The sequence below is a fragment of the Notechis scutatus genome, chromosome 13 (assembly GCF_049901735.1).
Source record: "Notechis scutatus isolate UNSWTSFEM ecotype Mainland chromosome 13, rNotScu1.2, whole genome shotgun sequence".
Classification (NCBI taxonomy): Eukaryota; Metazoa; Chordata; class Lepidosauria; order Squamata; family Elapidae; genus Notechis; species Notechis scutatus.
Genome location: NC_142021.1, coordinates 11,946,565 through 11,964,271, shown reverse-complemented (window position 1 = coordinate 11,964,271; position 17,707 = coordinate 11,946,565). Strand labels below are relative to the sequence as shown.

The following is a 17,707-nucleotide window of genomic DNA, read 5'->3' as shown; positions in this document are numbered from 1 at the left end:
TATGTATGTCAGAAAGGAAAAAAGCCAGGCTTCCGGGGCATCTTTTATCATTCTTTCCCTTTGAGGCTAGGTTTCTAGTCCTTAAGAGTCCCCCTTCAAGTTATAACCACGGGCCAGCAGAGTCCCAGGGAGCAGGAAGTTGGCAGAGGGGCTTTGCTGGCTCCCCTCCGCTGGCACAGCTGCCCTTGTGGACTCCCCACCTTGTTTTGGAGCTGAACCCATTCCTGTTACCAAGGTTTATTCTGCAGGTAGAGCCCTCCAAGGGTCCTTATATGTGTCCAAGGGTCCTGGCCTGTTTTCTGCCTTCTGTGAAAGGTGAATCGTCCTTGCCTTGTTCCCCACCTCCCCTACATTTGCAGACCCTTGGCCCCCACCCTCCCCCCACTACCTTATGGGTGGGGCTGCAGGCATAGAGGCAGGCCAGGCGGTAGAGGCTCTTGTAGTGCTGGGGGAAGCGGCTGAGGCAGAGGTGGAAGGCGGCGGTGCAGCGCTCGGTCAGGAAAGTGCGCTGCTCCTCCAGGTCTGCGGGGAGGCCCTGGGCGAACTGGCTGGTGCAGAGGGGCTCGGCTGGTCTCTTGTGGTCCCCCTGGGAGGGGAGCGGGGGAGCAGAGGCTTTGGAAGGTCCCTGGGGAGGGGGCTTCTGCTCCGCAGCACGGCAGGCGTCAGGGCTGCCCAGGGGGTCTTCCAGCTTTCCTGGAGGGGCCAGAAACAGGCAAGGTCACCCAAATCCCCCCAACTGCCTGGTAGGTAGACAGGAGGAGAGCAGAGAGGCGGCCCCAGCTTTGCCTTTCGCTTCCAGCAGCAGAAGCCCAGGAAGGAGCTTTTTCTTTCCCTGGCACAAGGCCCGAAGGCTCCAGCCTTGCCCAACTTACCCCTGTCCTCTGTGGGTGCCAGGCTCTCTTTCCCGGGTGCCGCGGTGTCCGAGCAGGAAGCCAAGGGCCTCCCTTCCGGAAAAGCCTTCTTGTTGCTGCTGTCCGGGAGGCTGGCAAGCTCCATAAAGGTGTCCTGGGTGGAGTTGGAGTCCGAGAGCCCCACCGCTGTGCTGTCCTGACTCCTGTCTGCACAGGAGAAATGGACCCAAGTGAGATGGTGCTTTGGCGGCAACACCCCCACCCCCCCTTTTTTTTCCAGACAGCGGCTGCTGTCCCCTCCCCCTCCATTTCGGCACTCCGTTTCTAGTAAGCGCAAAGAGCAACACACCCACTCATTTGTTTCAGCACGCAGCCTCTCCTCTTGCAGCCCACTAACACTTCTTCAATTTAAAACTTTCGGCTAGAAATTAATTGTAACTGCGAGGATATTTTAAAGGTCTTAGCATTCAGGTGATTATGGTATTGCAGCAAAGGAACCTTGGCTCCTTAAACAGGGAAGCAGCTATTGCATTACAAGCTTTTTGGGGGGAAATGCTCCTTTTTATCGGGTATCTTATGTTCAATTAGTAAGCTATAAATACAGATGCGCACAGTATAGCAAGCAATGAGAGGGACACTTAAAACTTGCAAGGAAATGATTATATGAAAGGGTAAATTGAGAACTCATCTGAGGATGGCTGAGAAGTTACAGAATGGGCAGTTGTCCTTGACAGACCAGAGAAATCATAAATGGCTAACGTTCAGAAGTAAAAGGCAACCTCGGTGTGCTAAGCTGGATCTGGCAATGCACCTTCTCTCCACCATACCACCCTCAACAAGCATATATGCAGCTGTACCCAAATAAATCTTCCTAGCATTTTAATGAATAATCCTTCGTTTTCAAAGGGAAGTCTAGGATTAAGTTCCACTCCTACCAAGCAAGGCTGCTCAGTTATTGGCAGTCAGGTACAAACAAGCAGATCCACACCTGCAGAGCTCAATTAGCTGGTTTCCTGCTCAAGCCTATACGTAGGAGAAGACTGACAGTTTGCCTTGTGGGTAAGACTAGATAAGGTTCAAGGGATTCTTGTGTCTATGTAGGGACTCCAGACTAATTCCCTATTTGACTCTTCCCCCCTGGTTTGACTAATCTCCTCCACATTGACTGACAAAAATCTCCCAAAACTAATCTTAAATGCAGGATAGCTAGGAAGCAAGCAACGCTGATGCTTGGCATAAGGGGAAATTTTGCAGGGACAACTGACTGCAAGCCAACTTCTTATTCTTTTTTTTTTTGGCAAGGTACTTCGGGGAAATGATCATTTTTAGTTGTGGTTGTACTAAACACACATGCAGATATGAACAAAAGTATTCCCCATAAATTATTTTTCCTGGTGAAAATCCATTTAGTCTGTTCTGACACTAGGAAATAAAAGATTGGCTCTGGTTGCCCAGATGTTTCCTTGAAAGGGCAGGAGGTAGCAGTTCTCTAGGAATCTCTCACACACACACCTGTAGTCCAGCCATGAACATAGGCGGGAAACATCCTAAGCAGTCATTTTTCATCTTTAGGGAAAGCAACTTTCTGTTTGTTCTGAATTCTGGCTCCTTGATCCAGCTCCTATCCATCTTTTAGTAATTGGGGGGGCAGAATAAGGTACCAATACCCAACCTAAACTATTTGAGGGTGGCCTCAAGGGTGGCATGGAAAGTATTCTCATGCAGAACCTGCCCTCCAGCGAAGGGCCCATGACTTCCATTGCCACTGTGGCCTGCTTTTTCTGCAAGACTGGAGGATGGTATTTTGGAAAGTATTGTAGTATTGAAACAGATATATAAATATCTGGCTGGGTTTAGACTTGTCCAAACTTAGTAGGAGTGGAGGGGGAATTAAAAAGAGAGGCCGCTGAAATTACCCATGTACTCTGACACCCCATTCTGGGGGAGGGGGCCATTCCTGCCATTTCAGTGGGTGGTTTTATTAAAAATGGGTGGTCTTTGAGAAGAATATCCGTGGACATTGAGGAAAGGAGCTGGTGGCTCTATTCTCCACCCCCCTGCCCAGGAAGCTTGGAGGGAGGGGTGAAAAGTCAATCCAGCCCCAGAGGAGAAACCCAATCCAGTCCAACACAGGATAGAGCCCACATTAAGGGATGAAATCTTACTTTTTTTTGGTCACAATCACATTCACACAACAAAACCTCATTGCTGCCACAAGAATGAAAAAACTAGGGGAAATGGATTTGGCAGCCTGTTGTAACTCAAACAAAATAACACTTCTGCTAAGAATTAAATGGCAGAGTTCGGCAGATCTCGGCTTATTCTGTCATTTTTGACAACTGCTGATCCAGTTATGATGCATACTTTTTATTTCCTGTCAGGAAAGTGGAAGCGATGGAGCTAATTGCCTGCTTTGTCTCTGCCATTTGTTACTGACCAAACAGCCAGAGGAGGAAAGGGTCATTAAGAAACTGGGAAATTTAGTTAAGTGGTAAGCTGCTTCTGGTGGAGCTTTGTTGTGAAAGCTCCTATAAGAAGGAATCCTCTACGCTCTAAAGCTCCTCAGAGTGCCGTGGCAGTAAATAAAACTTAGGGGAAACGCTTCAACGTTCTGAAATTTGCATACAAACAGAAAGCTTTGTATACACATTAGGAAATATTACAAAAAGCATTCATCGGGGAAATCAAAGCATCAAAGAATGAAAGCAGAGTAATGTATATTAGCATAAAGATAGCAACTACAAACTTTAGGAGAAGTTGTTGAGAAAGTATCAGGTCCCTAGGAAATAAGGAAACCAAGAGGTGACATGGCCGGGCACCATGGGATCCAATGCCACCTACTCATAAATCATGGGTTAGATAGAATATGCTGTGGAAAAGGTTGCTAAATAGTAGAAGTTGCTTTTTCTGCTTTTTCAATTTGACTATTCACAGGCCTGTCACTATACTAGCAAGGTGGGTCCTGGCATCAGATAACCACCAATTCTATGAATTGGTGCCTGCAAAATATTGGTATTTTTGCACATCCTCGATGTGTGTGTGGTGATTTCCAAGGACTCACTTTAAAGGGTGAGTCATTCTGCAGGGGAAATTCCCAAAAGTTTTAAGAGTCACAGAGGGCAGTGATTTAAGAGGACAGACTTCCATCCGTGTTTTTTTTTTTTTTAAATCTTGCCAGCTGTACTGAACAATTTTATGTGAGCCTCACATTGTGGCAGAAATCGCTAAGTCCCCTCCCTGTGGTGAAGCTGTGCTGAGTGGCATGGAAATGCCATGAGAAGAGCACAATGGAGCGAATGCCTGCAGAGGGAATCTCACTTACACAGGAGAATTTATCGAATGCTTTATTATGTGTTCGATTTTATTTATGATCTTGTCTTTTCTGTCAGTGACTGTGGTACATTTTGATGTGGAGTCAGTTTGGGGGCAGACACGTGCCTCCTCCAATAGAGTGAAGACTCATAGTTGTTCCTGCCCTGCCTGGCCCTCTGTTTCAGCCATGATGGGCTTTTCTGGGTGAAAAACGGGACAGAAGCATGACTGCCCAACAAAAGGTAGTTAAAACGGTCAGGTTTTAGACCAGGGGTCTCCAACCTTGGCCACTTTAAGACTTGTGGACTTCAACTCCCAGAATTCTGAGAGTTGAAGTCCACAATGTCTTAAAGTGGCCAAGGTTGGAGACCCCCGTTTTAGACTATCCTGATCTGGATCCATCGGTCCCAGTTCTTCAGTTGGGGCCACAAGACTGAATGTCCAATTTTGACTCGGCTTCAAGGTTTCTTGAAGCAGAATGCCACACCTATTTCAATACAATGGCTGGCCCGGTTCGGGAATAAGTCAGACCTGGTCACTTTTGGGCAGTGTTTCTCAACCAGGACAATTTGAAGACGGGTGGACTTCAACTCCCCGAATTCCCAAGCCAGCAAAGCCCATTTTCAAGCTGCCAAGGCTGAGAAACGCTGCCTTAGGGGATATTCTGCGGTGAGGGGGATGGAATTAGTTCTGCAAATGGACTTGTCTGTTGCCCACAAACAGTCTTTTTTTTTCTTCCAGAAATGTAACTAACTGCTCAGGTAAAGAATAAGCAGAAATGGATTCAGCAGAAAAGCGAGAGGGGCCCAAGTCTCCCCAGCCATCGTCAAGCCAATGCAGGTTGCAGCAGCTGTTGCCGTTATGGGCTTCTCCAACATTTGCACAGCCAACAGACTTATCAGTCGCAGCGCTGATGTTCAAGCAAGCCGTGATGGGCAACAAGCAGGTAAGGAAAGTCTATGAATCATTTTTAACAGGGTTAGGGCAACACAGGCAATATTGGTTACAAAAGCATGAATATACAAAAACAAAAACAAAACAGCAGAAACGAACCAAAACAGCCACAACTGAGTGAACAATGGCACAGAGTGACAAGGATGACATTGGCTCCCCTGGAATGTTTCCCTACCTTCAAGGCCTGGGGAAGGAAGGTCCTGCTGACGGACGAAGGCAGCTGGACAGCAGGACAGCCAGGAGGGAAAGCAGGCAGATAAGTCAGGTCTGGCCAGGGGGGTAACCAATTTCAATTTAGACTCTTCCCATTCCTTTCTATAGAACGGACTGTGCTGATCCAAAATGGGCCCCAAGATGGGCCTCTCTTTAGCATTTAACATGTTCAGCCAGATGGGCTTTCTCTAGTTGCCTTGTCTCATTCTGCCGTAATAAAAAGGCAGGCATCCCTTTCATGCTCTCTGGCTGCGTCACTGAAACTCCAGACCAGTACAAATGTGGCCAGGTCAAGCTGCTTCTGTCCACACAGGAGTCCATTTCTGTGCCCTGGTCTTAATTGTGGGGCTGGGCTGAGAAGAGAGTGATTTCTTTAAAAGCCCTATGGGTGAATCTGAGTCACAGTCAAAATGAGGGACATCTCATGGACATCGCCATAAGGAAGAGACTGGTCTAAGAGTCAGGACTTCTCCTTGTTCAAACCAGGGGGGAGCATTGCAGAGGCGAGGACAGAGGAGTTCTCCCCCTCACATCCCCAAGGAGGCCTCCCTATTCTCCCTGATTAAGGATTCAATTCTTGCCATGGCCAGATGGTTCTGCCCTCTGAAAGAGCAGGTCAGCCTCATTTTCTAAGCTGATGTGTCCCATCTGATCAGTTTAGTTGAAAGCCCTAACTGAAATTCTGATGCCACAGATGCTAATATTTATTAGTAAGCCATTAAGCCTGCTAGGATGCACTGAGTGAACTGGCTTACAGGGCAATGGAGAGTAACATCACGAAACAACCAAATAAACTTTTTCAGCTGACTGGTGGCCATGGGAGTTAAGGGCCATTTCATTTAGGCACCAAGTCCCTTCCTGAGGGTGACTAGCTGGAGCTCAACACTTCTGACTCACCCAGCCCAGGTGAAACTGGGCAGGTGTTGAATTATGTCTGCAGCCAGTCGTGGATTGGGTAAGACAAGAAACTGGCTTTCATTCTGTCTTCTGAGCTGCACCCAAATCCCAGGTGGATTGCAGACAACATGTGATCAGTCCTTGAACGGGGGTTTCTCTTAATTTGCAGGAACACGTTTCTGTCCTCCATTTCTATGGAGGCCCTGGCTGACTTTGGGTTAATCTCTCTCTTAGCGCAATGCGCATCATAAAACTTTCATGGGGGAAAATAAGAGGAGGAGTGCTCTGTGCGTCTTGGTGAACTCCATAACAAAATGCAGTAGATAAATCTAATGGTCATTTTTTAGGGACCAGAACCATCCCAGGCCTCTCTGCTCATATACAGGACAAACTGGGAAGAGCAGCCCCAGGGACACCCCTCCCCCTCCAGGTTCGAGGGCTCCTAATGATCTTCTCTAACTGCATTTCATCTTGGACCCACAAATACTCCTAAGTATTTATGGCCAACTGAAACAGTTCCCTTTCTCCCCTCCATGGCTGGTTATCGGGATTTATCTTGCTCCACTCCCTCCCAACTGTGGCAGCTTCACCCCTGAGACTTGCCGCAATTCACTTCTCCTCCGGCCCTGCTCGGAGAGGGTCCCCCGAGAGCACCCCCTCCCTGTTTTCTGAGTAAAAGCAGTCACTCATTTGTCGTTGCTTCTAGCATGTTCCAGTTGGGTTTAAGGAGTTATGGTGCAAGAGAGACAAGGATGTTCCAGAAAAGAAGGCTTCTCAGAAAAGCAGTTTTATGGGGCGACCATGGACAGAGAAATGAGAAGATAGGTAGATGGTGGCAAAAAGGCCAACGAAACAATGCTGAAGCTCCTCTCAAAGGGAAGCGGAGCGGGGGATGCATCCTGGTGAATGGGCCCAGGTCCACCAAAGATCAAAGGTCTAGCTCTCTGGGCCAAATTATTCCAAAAGGATGAGACGAGATCTGTCACCCAGATCCTCGTGCGGAATGTTTGCAAGAAGGTTCCTAAATAGGCAGCTATCCTTAGTTGGGTGGAGGGCATCGTCTCTGGCTATGACCGAATGCCAAAAATGAATGAGCGACCCAACGGCTGCGATGGAAGACAGGAAGGGAAGCTGCATTATTGGTCTGCCTCTCGACTGACAGGAAAGGTGTCCTCTGCATGCTCGGCCTTAAGCCCTGCTTGGCCTACAGAGGCCAGGAAACAGCCTGGTGGTGAGGCTGTTTCTACCTTTCCCAGGCAAGGAAAGCAGCGGTCTCCCCCTTGACGCCCAAGATCCAACTGAAGCCCCGCAGAGCGAGCAGGCGGCTGTTAAGAGGAAGCCCCTTCCCGTCTACTCTTTTGGAGCATTTGGGAGGACTGGAGAGCAACTCATTCCGTGGCAGACTCCTCTGCGTTCCCCGGAAGAGACGGCAGAGCTTTCCGGGACAGAGGCAGACCCTCGCAAGGCGACCTGGTGGATCAGGGCCCATCCCAACAGGCAGCCACTTCCCATCCGGCTGCAGCAGGACAAGCCGCCCATCGGCTGCAGCGCTAAGCTGACCCGTGAGAAGAAAGGGACGGTGTGCAGTGCCCATGCTGTGACAGCCGGGAATCCTGGGAGTTGACATCATCCCAAGTCATCCCAAGCTCAGGATGAGGGCAGAAGTTTGGATTTTTGGAGGGACTCTGGGAAACGCCCTGAGCCTGAGACCTCAGGAAAGCGCATTAACTAGGCCCGCCTATTGTTGAGGTCAGAGGGGAGGTGGTGGCAAAAGGGGTTAATGAGTGACAATATTGCCCGTGTTACCCTAGACCCCTCGCCCTCCTGGAAGCCGCCAATTGAGCCCGCCCGCCCGCCAGGAGTCCAGCACCTCCGAGTGCCGACAGTATTGAGAACAGGGACTGTACCATCCGGTGTTGCCTGCTGATGGCTTTTTTTACATTTGACGTAATCGTGGTCAACTGGAGTGGCTGTGTAGGGTGGGGAAGTCAGACCTGGACCGGAGGAAGAGAGCAGGGAAGTCCCGGGGCCTGGCAGAGTTCCTGCAGAAGAACGCGAGTCCTCGTCTGCCATGCAAAGCTTTTCCCTGGGGGAAGAAGAGGATTGAGACCGTGAAGAGCGGAAAGGCCCACCGTGGCTCCTGGGGGGAATGGGGGCAAGCACTCTGCAGAGGCGGGGGCCTGGCGCAGGACAGCCGTCACAGCTGGACAAAGTGACAGGACTCGATGCGAACGCCTGGATTCTCCAGGGCCCAAGAGCAGAGGCATGGCCTTAATGCGCCTTCTCCCGATTCCATATCCCACAAGGCTGCCCTCCTTCCCTCCTGCTGCCCACAAGTCCCTCTCACTGCCCTACACCCACTTTCTGGCTGCTGCCAAGGAAATGCGCCCAAGTGTTTATAAGCCCTCGTTCCCCCCAAACACCCCCCGGGACGGTTAATCCACTCGTCAGTTGCGTCCTTCTTCTTTATTTCCCTCCAACAAAGACCAGGAACAGCAGGATTGGTGCCCTTCTAATTAACACATAGTTTTGGCATTTTTTGAGGGGGAAAAGCTCTCATATTTAGGCCCAGATTCCAGACACCTAAGAATTAATTGAACGTAACGGTCGTGGTGGTGGAGCTGCACGTCCTACATTGCGTAGTGATAGGGTGCTTGTGACGTTGCCGATGTCACTACAGAAGCTCCCTGGCCTTCCCCTCTGATGCAGGAGGTCTACCATAGGAGGCGACTGGGGGAAAACGCTACGTTACTTGGAACTCAACACACTTTTCAGAAACCAAAATGCAGGTAATCCTCAACTTAGGACCACCGCTGAGCCCAAAATATCGGTTGCTAAGAAAGACAGTTAAGTGAACTTTGCTCCAGTTTACAGCCTTTCTTGCCATAGTTGTTAAGTGAATCACTGCAGCTGTTAAGTTAATAACATGATTTAAGGTCTTTTACATTGAGCAGCTGGAGCAGTAAAAGGTTGTGCAGTAGCACACAGTTGTGTGGGTTAACTAGTTGTAGATTGCTGCCTGCTGCCTGAAGTAATCTGTGCTGTGATTGGTTGCCGTGGGCGTGGAGAGGGAGTTTTTTCCTGCCTTTTCCCCCCTTAATTTACCTCAAGTTGTTCCTGCTATGTTGATTTACTTGACGATTATCTTGTTTGGTGTAAATATATTTATATAACAGTGTAAGTTCATGTCAGCATCTATGGCGAACTTATGGCACGCGTACCAGAGGTGGCACGCAGAGCCCTCTCTGTGCGCATGCCAGCCAGCTGGTCTTCAGGTTTCCAGCATTCCGGCCAGCGTGAAGACCAGCTGGCCGGCACACATATGCACACAGGCCAGCTGGCTTTCGGTTTCCAGCGCTCGCATGCATATACGTTCTAGTTTGGGCACTCGGCCGAAAAGGTTTGCCATCACTGGTCTATTACTTCATTTGGACACCGGCTACGCAATTCTATGACATGGTGGTGAAGTGAATCCTGCTTCCCCATTGGCTTTGCCTGTCAGAATGTCGCCAAGGTGATCATGTGAACCTGAAACACTGAAACCATCATATATACGTGCACCCAGTTGCCAGGCATCCAAATTTTGATCGTATGACTGTGGGGATGCTGCAATAGGTCACTTATTTCAGTGCTGTTATAACTTCAAAATGATCTATAAGCAATTGTAAGTCGAGGACTATCTGTATTGAAACACTGCAGCCCTAATAAATCATGTTGAAAATTACATCAGTTATTTTTATACTGACTTATTACCATCAGTCTGGTTTATTTTGGTGATATGTCATTTATGTTCTGCTAAGTTCCTTTTGGAGCCTTTCCTCAGCAGATATGCGTTCTTCTGCTTTTGTTTTTATGCAAAAGTTATTTTGATATTTTCCAATTCTAAATTCTCAAGGAATGCCACCACCCATTCGAATAAGTGGTCTGAAAAGAATGTAGAGGGACGTTTCTGTCTTCCTATGTGGTTGAGATTGGGCACCCAAACAGGAACCATCCCCCGAGATGATTGTCCCGGGAAGCTGATTGGGCACTGCCGGTGCTAAAAGCTGCAAAACTCTGCCAGCTTCTGCATCACCTAAACCCTGACTTACCCAGGCTGGAAAAGGGGCACAAGGATGGCAGCTGCTGCTTAGCACCTGTTTGCCCAGCTGGACAGAGCACAAGGCATTTCTCTAAGACTCCTGAACAGCCCCGTGTGTTACTGGGTGACAACTGGGTGAGAGAGCCAAACAGACTTTCTGCTCAAAATACATCTTAAAACATAAAAAAAGGAATGTTGCATTTGAATTTTTTGGGGTCTTTGTGGGAACAACGTTATTTGCTGTTTGCTTAGCCTCTTAGTGAGGGTCCCCAGCATTCGGAGCAAACATGTCTTGTTGTCAGTGAGGAATTTTCATGAGGTCCCAATTCTCTCTCTGACCCAGCATGACTTCAACAGTGATGAGCCACACCCTAGCCCCCCCCACACCCCGATTTTTATAGCTGGAGGTCAGCTGTTCCTGCTGGGCCCTCCACCCTTCCCTCCCACCACGATTCCCTGACTCAGGCACGCCGCCGGGAATCTCGTCCTGGGACACTTGGTGTGTGGGGATGACCGTGTCTCTTGGAGATGCCCCATTGGCAGCTCTTGCAAAGCAAAATCCCGAGAGGCTTTTACTGATACAGAGGATGGCTCTTCTTATGTCGAGCTGGCTGTCCAGAAGAGGCCTGTGAAGATTTCGGCCAAGCTTTCCATTTAGCGTCCAGTATAAACTGGGCAATTCAAAATGTCAGAATGTCCAAGGGCCGTAGTAATACGTCTTCAAAGGTTTGCTTTTAGCACCACCACTGCTACCCCGCCCCAGAAAACGTTTCCCTCCCTCTGGACTGAAGCCATCGACAAAAGGGACTCACTTTTCAGAGAGCTTGGGGGTGTTTTTTTCCTCTCCCCTGGCAAAGGGGCCCTCGGCAGCTTCCTTCATAAAAGTCACCAGCAGCTCAGCATCTGCTCCTGAGTCAGGTTTCCCCACCAGTTTGAGGATCGACGCGTGAAGCCGAAAGTAGACCTACCGGAAAGAAACTCACTGTGGCAAAAGTTTCTCCTTTGAACCCAGCCATCTTACAAAATCCAAGCACAAGAGGAGAAGGAAAAGCAAGGCAAGGCAGATCCGCCCCTAAAGGGGTCTGGGCCTCTCAGGGCAAGGGAAGCCCTTCAAATCTCTGGACCAGGAGGCCTCTCGTGTTGCCCAGCATGGCAGTTGAGTTGTTCTCACTCCTCTTATTGTTCTTGCAGTCTAATAAAGCCAAGGTATAAAAGTCTCGATCAACCAACCTGCCACTGTGCAGAGCTACCTGCCTTCTTTGGTGGCCGAGGAGGCCACCAGACTTCAGGTGGACTTTCATTTTCATTCAGAAGCTCAAGACAGTTTCCTTCCTCTTCCTCTCGGTTGGGGAAGGGCTAATCTCAGTGCCTGAGGAGAGGGGGGGGGGAATCTTCACATGTAGAGGGGAAGGATGATGATATTGAGGGATACAGGAAATCCCATCACTGCAGCGATGAGGGGAGAAACGTATCTCAAGACCACAACGGACAGAAAAGATGTCCCTTTGCAGATGAGAAGTGCCACCCTGGCCTGGGTTAGGCCTTGCACTGCTCTCCAAATGACGCACACCTTCTCGTGATGCTTCAGAAGGCCTTCAGAGACCTTCTGAACCCTTCCCTGAGCAACGCGACAAGGCTGTGCCTGCTGTTCTTCAAACTGTAGAGGTGAGAGTGGATTTTAGGAGGAGCCCACCTCCTCTATCACCTTTTACTATATTCAATATGAATATAGTATAATATGAATACTATAATATTCAATATGAACACAAGATGAAGTAAAATCCTTCAAGTTTCTGGATTCTGTGATCCCCTAGAATTTGAAATGGACACTATAATTAAAAAGGCACAATAAAGGATGTTCCTCCTGGGTTAACTCAGAAAGCTCAGACTGGCCAAGGAGCTGCTTGGTACCGTTCTATGCAGGAATTATTGAGTCCGTCATCTGTACCTCAGCAACTGATCTGGTTTGGCACAGCAATCAAACAGGACAGGTACAGACCAACAGATCGTTAGGACTGCAGAAAGAGCAACGGCAACCGGCCTGCCTTCCGTTGAGGACCCGTATAACGCGAGGGTCAGTAGGTGGGATGAGAAAATATCTACAGACCCTCACATCCTGGACATAAACTGCTTCAATTCCTCCCCTTGGGACGCCACTATAGGGCACTGCGTGCTAAAACAGACACAGGGAGTTTTTTCCCTTGTGCCATCACTCTGCCGAACACCTTAATTCCCACAGTGCTGTCTTATCCATGTTTTATGGTCGTAGCATTATTATCGTCCTTCTCATCTTCTCTACTAGCCTCTTATTGGTGTCCTTATTACAAGTATTATTACCCTGTTGTTTTGCGATGCGCTGTACATTGACAGCTTCTGCACTGGAGACACATTCCTTGTTGTGTCTAATCAAACTTGGCCAATGAAGTATCCCATTCCTATCCCATCCTATTCTATTTGGAAAATGGCACGAGCTTGACTAGCAGCTGTCTTGCCCCACAGCTGTGGCCCCCCAGAATCTGGGTTCTCATTTTACCTACCTGGGAAGGAGGGAAGGCGGACTCAACCTTGAACCGGTCAGGGTCGAACTACTGAACTGCAGGCAGCCGGCAGTCAGTAGAAGTAGCCTGCAGTACTGCATTCTAACCACAGTGCCACCCATGCTGTGTTGCAGAGGATGGCTGAAAAGGCTGAGGGGGAGAGAGGGAAGGTAGGGGGTGGGGGGAATTGAAGTGCCCCGGGGGTTGTAGTGGGGGGTGGCCTGCCGGGCAACCAAGTTTTGATCACATAATCGTGGGGGGCTGCTATAACTTCAGGCCCAAGAGTTTAAGTACCATTCAGCACTGCCATAACTTTGAAGGACCATTGAACGAATGGTTGTTAAGCGAGAACTACTTGTATTACATTAGTCAGGTGATTTTGAGAATGGCACCTGTAACTTCTTCCCAAAGTGGCTGTGTCCCACTCAGTTCACACTCTTTGGGGGGGACTTGTTGGGGTACATCTGCCATGAAAACCGGTTGGGTGACTTTTGGCCAATCATTCTCACTCAGCCCAAGTGGGTGATGGCTGTCATGACTAAAGTAGGAGGAGGAAGGAGCGGGGCACGTCTACTGCATTGAATTACATATTGAAACATTGGAATCATCCAGCCAAAGGGGCTCAGCATTAGAGGAATGGCACACAGGCTTTTCTTGCACATCCCTCAGGACTAGAGGACTATAAGGGGTGGAAGAAGGAACCAGATTGGGGAGATGCATAGGAACGCAGCCTTTCTCAAAATCCCAAATGTTTGTGTTTTTTTGAAGATGACACAGTCCAGGATAGATATCAAGCCCCTTGCCTGTAGCCCCCGGGGGAAGAGAGGCTCAAGCTCGGCCAGCTTCCTCCATCAGGCTGACTTGCAACTTGCAAGGCCCAAGAGGAAGAACAGCTGGAGACTTTCATCTGAGCCACAGGCTACCTTTATACGGAGGCAGCTCTGGTCAGCAGCAGGACTGGGGGGGGTCTGGGCCTTGCCTTACCTCCAGGGCCTCCATGGCAAGCTCTGGGGGGTTATGGTAGTGGATCTTCTTGGGGTACCGTGCTGCCTCTTCATGCAAGAAGTGACCCGCCTGCTTGTAGTGAAAGAGGTAGACCCCTGGGGGCTGCTTCTGCTTCTCCGCAATCTTCCCCAGCATGTAGTGGATCAGCCACTCCTCTTCGTCTCCGTCCCCCTCGCAGCGGGAAGCGGACGTGAAGCAATGCTTGGCTGTTTCCAACATGCCGTTGCGCCGCTCTTCCATCTGAAAGAGGAAGCCAGCTCAGCAGTGAATCGTGGGCAGGGTGGCCAAGCCCCTTGTGCAGGGACAGCCGTCCCCACCTGTTGCACCACCTCCGAGGGAAGCTCTGCTTTCCACTGCTTCAGCTGCCGGGAGGCGAAGGAGTGTAGAGTATAGGAAATGGTGCCATACTCGATCCAGAGCGAGAGGTTGGATCCGTCGATCTCAAGGGCTCGTTTGAAGCAGCTCAGCACTGGGGTGGATTGCTTCCAGATGAGGCCGTCGCTCTTCAGTTCGTTGGAGTTCAACTTATCCTGAATGCGGCTGGCCCGGGCCAGAGCCATGCCTGCCCATGAGTCAAACCTGAAAGAGAACATACACCCACAGTCCCACTCTGCCTCTGCAAGAACCCAGGAGGGCCAACCACTGAGATCCTGCAAGGCACTTGGCTTTTCACCACAGTCTGCTCAAGGGAACTGTCAGACTCAGGGACCTTGACCAAAAGAGAGGAGTCAAAGAGCATTTGGGGGTTTATCCCAGCTTCTGATAACACCTAGCAGAAGTAGCTGGTTTTTCAGCTAAGCTTTGTAAATGCAACCATTAGTTGGCTAATTGCCTGACCTTCCATCGCAGAGCATCTCTTCCTTCTCTGTTGACAAGACAACCTGCTATTGTTAGCTTTTAAACTGTTTTTTCCCCCTGAATTTCAGGTGGCCCCAGAGCAATCCTAAGAATGTATACAGATGTTCGGATTATGATACAAACTTAATGTGTCTGTGCACCAGTCTATTTTTTAAAACCTTATAAATTTTAGAGGTTAAGCGTGTGTATGTGTGTCACACAGATTCATGGCAGTTCTCTCTTCAGTTTGGCTAGCAATTGTGCTCTGCTACTTTTACTCTTAGCACACCTGGAACTCTCTCAGTGCCCTCCATGCTGGTGTGCAATTGTCCTCTAGTGTTGCTACTTCTCTTCTGGTCTTCAGAGCCAAACAATTCTCCTCAGTGATGCAAACATGGTCCGATTTAACACAGCTTTGCCAGCCCTTCCTTGTCCTTCATTAAAGCCAGCAGCCCATCTTTACTAGCTGTTTGCTGTCCAAATGCTTTTTAGCTGTCATGTCATCCATTCCTAAGGCTCGACTTCCTGAACTTGTACAGGTAGTCCTCAAGTTTGCTCATTCCATTTGTAACCCGAGGATTCAGTAGATTACAGATTAACAGAATTGGAAGGGACCTTGTAGGTCATCAAATCCAACCAATTCATGAGAGTGAATCTCCTACCTTGAACGAGATCACTCCCTGCTTTCGCCAACACATTCAATAATCAAATGTGTGTTCATTAAGTGCACATGAGGTATTTTAGGATGGGGAAGGCCGGGGGGGGGGGCGGTGGCTAGTGATGGAACAGGCCCTCTGCTTAAGACCACCTAAGGCCGCTCTGACCCACTGAAATACCTCATGCTCCCCACAATTGCTTCCCCTCCCCACAACCTGCCATGCCGGGTCACTTACTGTGCGAAGATCTAGAAAGCTGTCTCCTCTCCAGCCTCTCAGCTGCGCGTAACCCTCCGCAGCTTCATTTTGCTGTGCGCAGGTCTCGTCCGGCACTTTGCCAGCCAAAACATAAAGTGCCAGGTGAAGCCCACGCAGGCGAAAATGGAGCGTCAAGAGAGGCCGGCTTGCCCCTCCAAATCTGTTTTGGCCAGCAAAGTGCAGGACGAATGTTGCAGGGCCTCTGAGGTTGTTCGTGGTGCTGCAAGATTCGTAGTTTCGGGACTTGTTTGTAAACACTAGGGGACTTTATCACGTAACTTCAAACATTCGCTAAGGGAATGCTCGTAACCCGGGGATTACCTGTATATGAAAGTGCTTAAATCAGTGTCTCTAATGCCACACTAATAATATCCATTTTCCTATGAGAACTAAGTCCTTTGGGAATCTAAACTACTGCCTATTCTAAGCTCTCTATCAGCAAAGGGAATATATACTATTTTGTTTCAGAGTCCAGTCAACCTGAGAAGGTTATTGTAAATGAAAGGAGATCCAACTGAAGTACTAATTTGATAAACAAAAGCATATTGTGTAGAATCAAAGGGCTGAAAGTGGCAATTTACTCCCAACCTTCTGCTCAGTCCAGGATCCAAAATAAAGCATCTGGTATCAGCAGCTTTCTAGTTAAAAGCTGCTCTGAGAGCATTTTCGGGCAGCTGAAACAACTTCTCAAAGCTACAGTTTTGGAAATCAGTCCCAAGCCATAGAGTCCTACACGGGTGTTCCTCCTGGCTCACTTTCTTACTATTTCTTTTATGAGCTTAATATCCTCTGTTGGGTCTAAGAATCTTCTGAACCATGAAAACCTTCTATGGTTTCAATGACAAAATATAGCAATGGGGTTGACTTTGGAAGGCTGTAATTCAACACAAGATGTCTATTGTATTAAATAGTGTAACAGATGTAAAAACAACAGAGTAAACACCCATCCATGTTTCAACCTGTGCTCACGTCAGGCATTTTCATGCTCCTTTCATTTCAAGGGCAAAAACCGATCAAAGAGGAAAGAGGAGATGCCTCTCTCCACGATGGAGGGGGGTGGGGAGGCAGCCCTTCTTCCCTGACACGGCCTCAGCACCACCTGCTTCCTTCCCACTGAAGGGCTTTGCCCAGGAGAGAAGCTGCTGCCGCCAGGATCCACAACAGCTGCAGCAGCCACAGCAGCCATTTTCTGGAGGCCCAGGTGCCCATGGAACGTAGACCATGGGCAGGGCCAAAGGAAGGCAACACAGACACCATCCTGAAACCAGGTAGAGGCTCCCCTCTGAGCAGCCAGTCAGCCTGACCTCTTTGGGCAGATGCAGATGTCGTGCATGTAGAACTTGATGGCCTTGGACTGTTCCTTATTCTTGAAGTGGTAGTCGGCCAGGAGGTAGTATAGCTCGGTCACCACTGGAGGAGAGAAGTCTGCGCCCTCTGGGAGAGCTGGCACCTGGCAACAAAGAGATACACCACATCAGGCACTCTTGTGTTCTGTTCAGGGATCAGGGCAACTTCTGGCTTGGTGGGGAGGGCTGTCTGGACTACCAGGCTGGCCTTCAGGAGACTAGCAAAGGCAAAGATATTCACAAAAGGTATCTGGAGGTCCACAAAAGGCCAAAAGAGAACGTGAACAGGCAACTGTTTGTCTAAGTGTGGGATGACACATCCAGTGTATCAGTGGGCATTTCTGTCTTTATGTGCTTGTATAATCTTCATGAGGCCTTGGCAGTTTACCCCAATAAAATCATACTAAACCCAAGGCAACATTGCATTAATAATCCACTATAGAGAAAAGAACGGCATTTCCAAAATGGTCTCCAGAAAAGCCATTTTAGCTAGTTTCCGGGAGGCAATCAGGTGAGGCATTAACATGACTTCAACGACTTTTAATCACTTTGTTGAAACTGGTTGCATAGAACAAAAAAACAGATGATTAAACAAGAGGGGTAAATTATAAGGAGGCAGGTTTTGAATGGTAAGACACATTCAACAATCCAACAGGCTTCCTCAGCTGATGGAGGACCCCTTAAACAGAAGTTGAATGCCAGGGATAATGCAACAGTAATTCCTTTCTGGGCACGGGGTTGGATTGAATCAAGATCCCTT

General features: G+C 49.0%; 1 protein-coding gene across 1 annotated transcript in view; it reads right to left on the bottom strand.

Moving 5' to 3' along the window:
* The window catches only part of CABIN1 (calcineurin binding protein 1), a 70,007-nt gene that overhangs the window by 16,567 nt on the left and 35,733 nt on the right, over nucleotides 1–17,707 (bottom strand). Inside the window, exons 21-27 of the mRNA XM_087942998.1 lie at nucleotides 16,906–17,051; nucleotides 14,168–14,429; nucleotides 13,830–14,090; nucleotides 11,121–11,272; nucleotides 8,135–8,313; nucleotides 873–1,058; nucleotides 389–693 (exon numbers count right to left, since the gene is read on the bottom strand). Of these exons, the coding sequence (XP_087799124.1) occupies nucleotides 389–693; nucleotides 873–1,058; nucleotides 8,135–8,313; nucleotides 11,121–11,272; nucleotides 13,830–14,090; nucleotides 14,168–14,429; nucleotides 16,906–17,051 (1,491 nt within the window). The remainder of the gene's footprint in view (nucleotides 1–388; nucleotides 694–872; nucleotides 1,059–8,134; nucleotides 8,314–11,120; nucleotides 11,273–13,829; nucleotides 14,091–14,167; nucleotides 14,430–16,905; nucleotides 17,052–17,707) is intronic.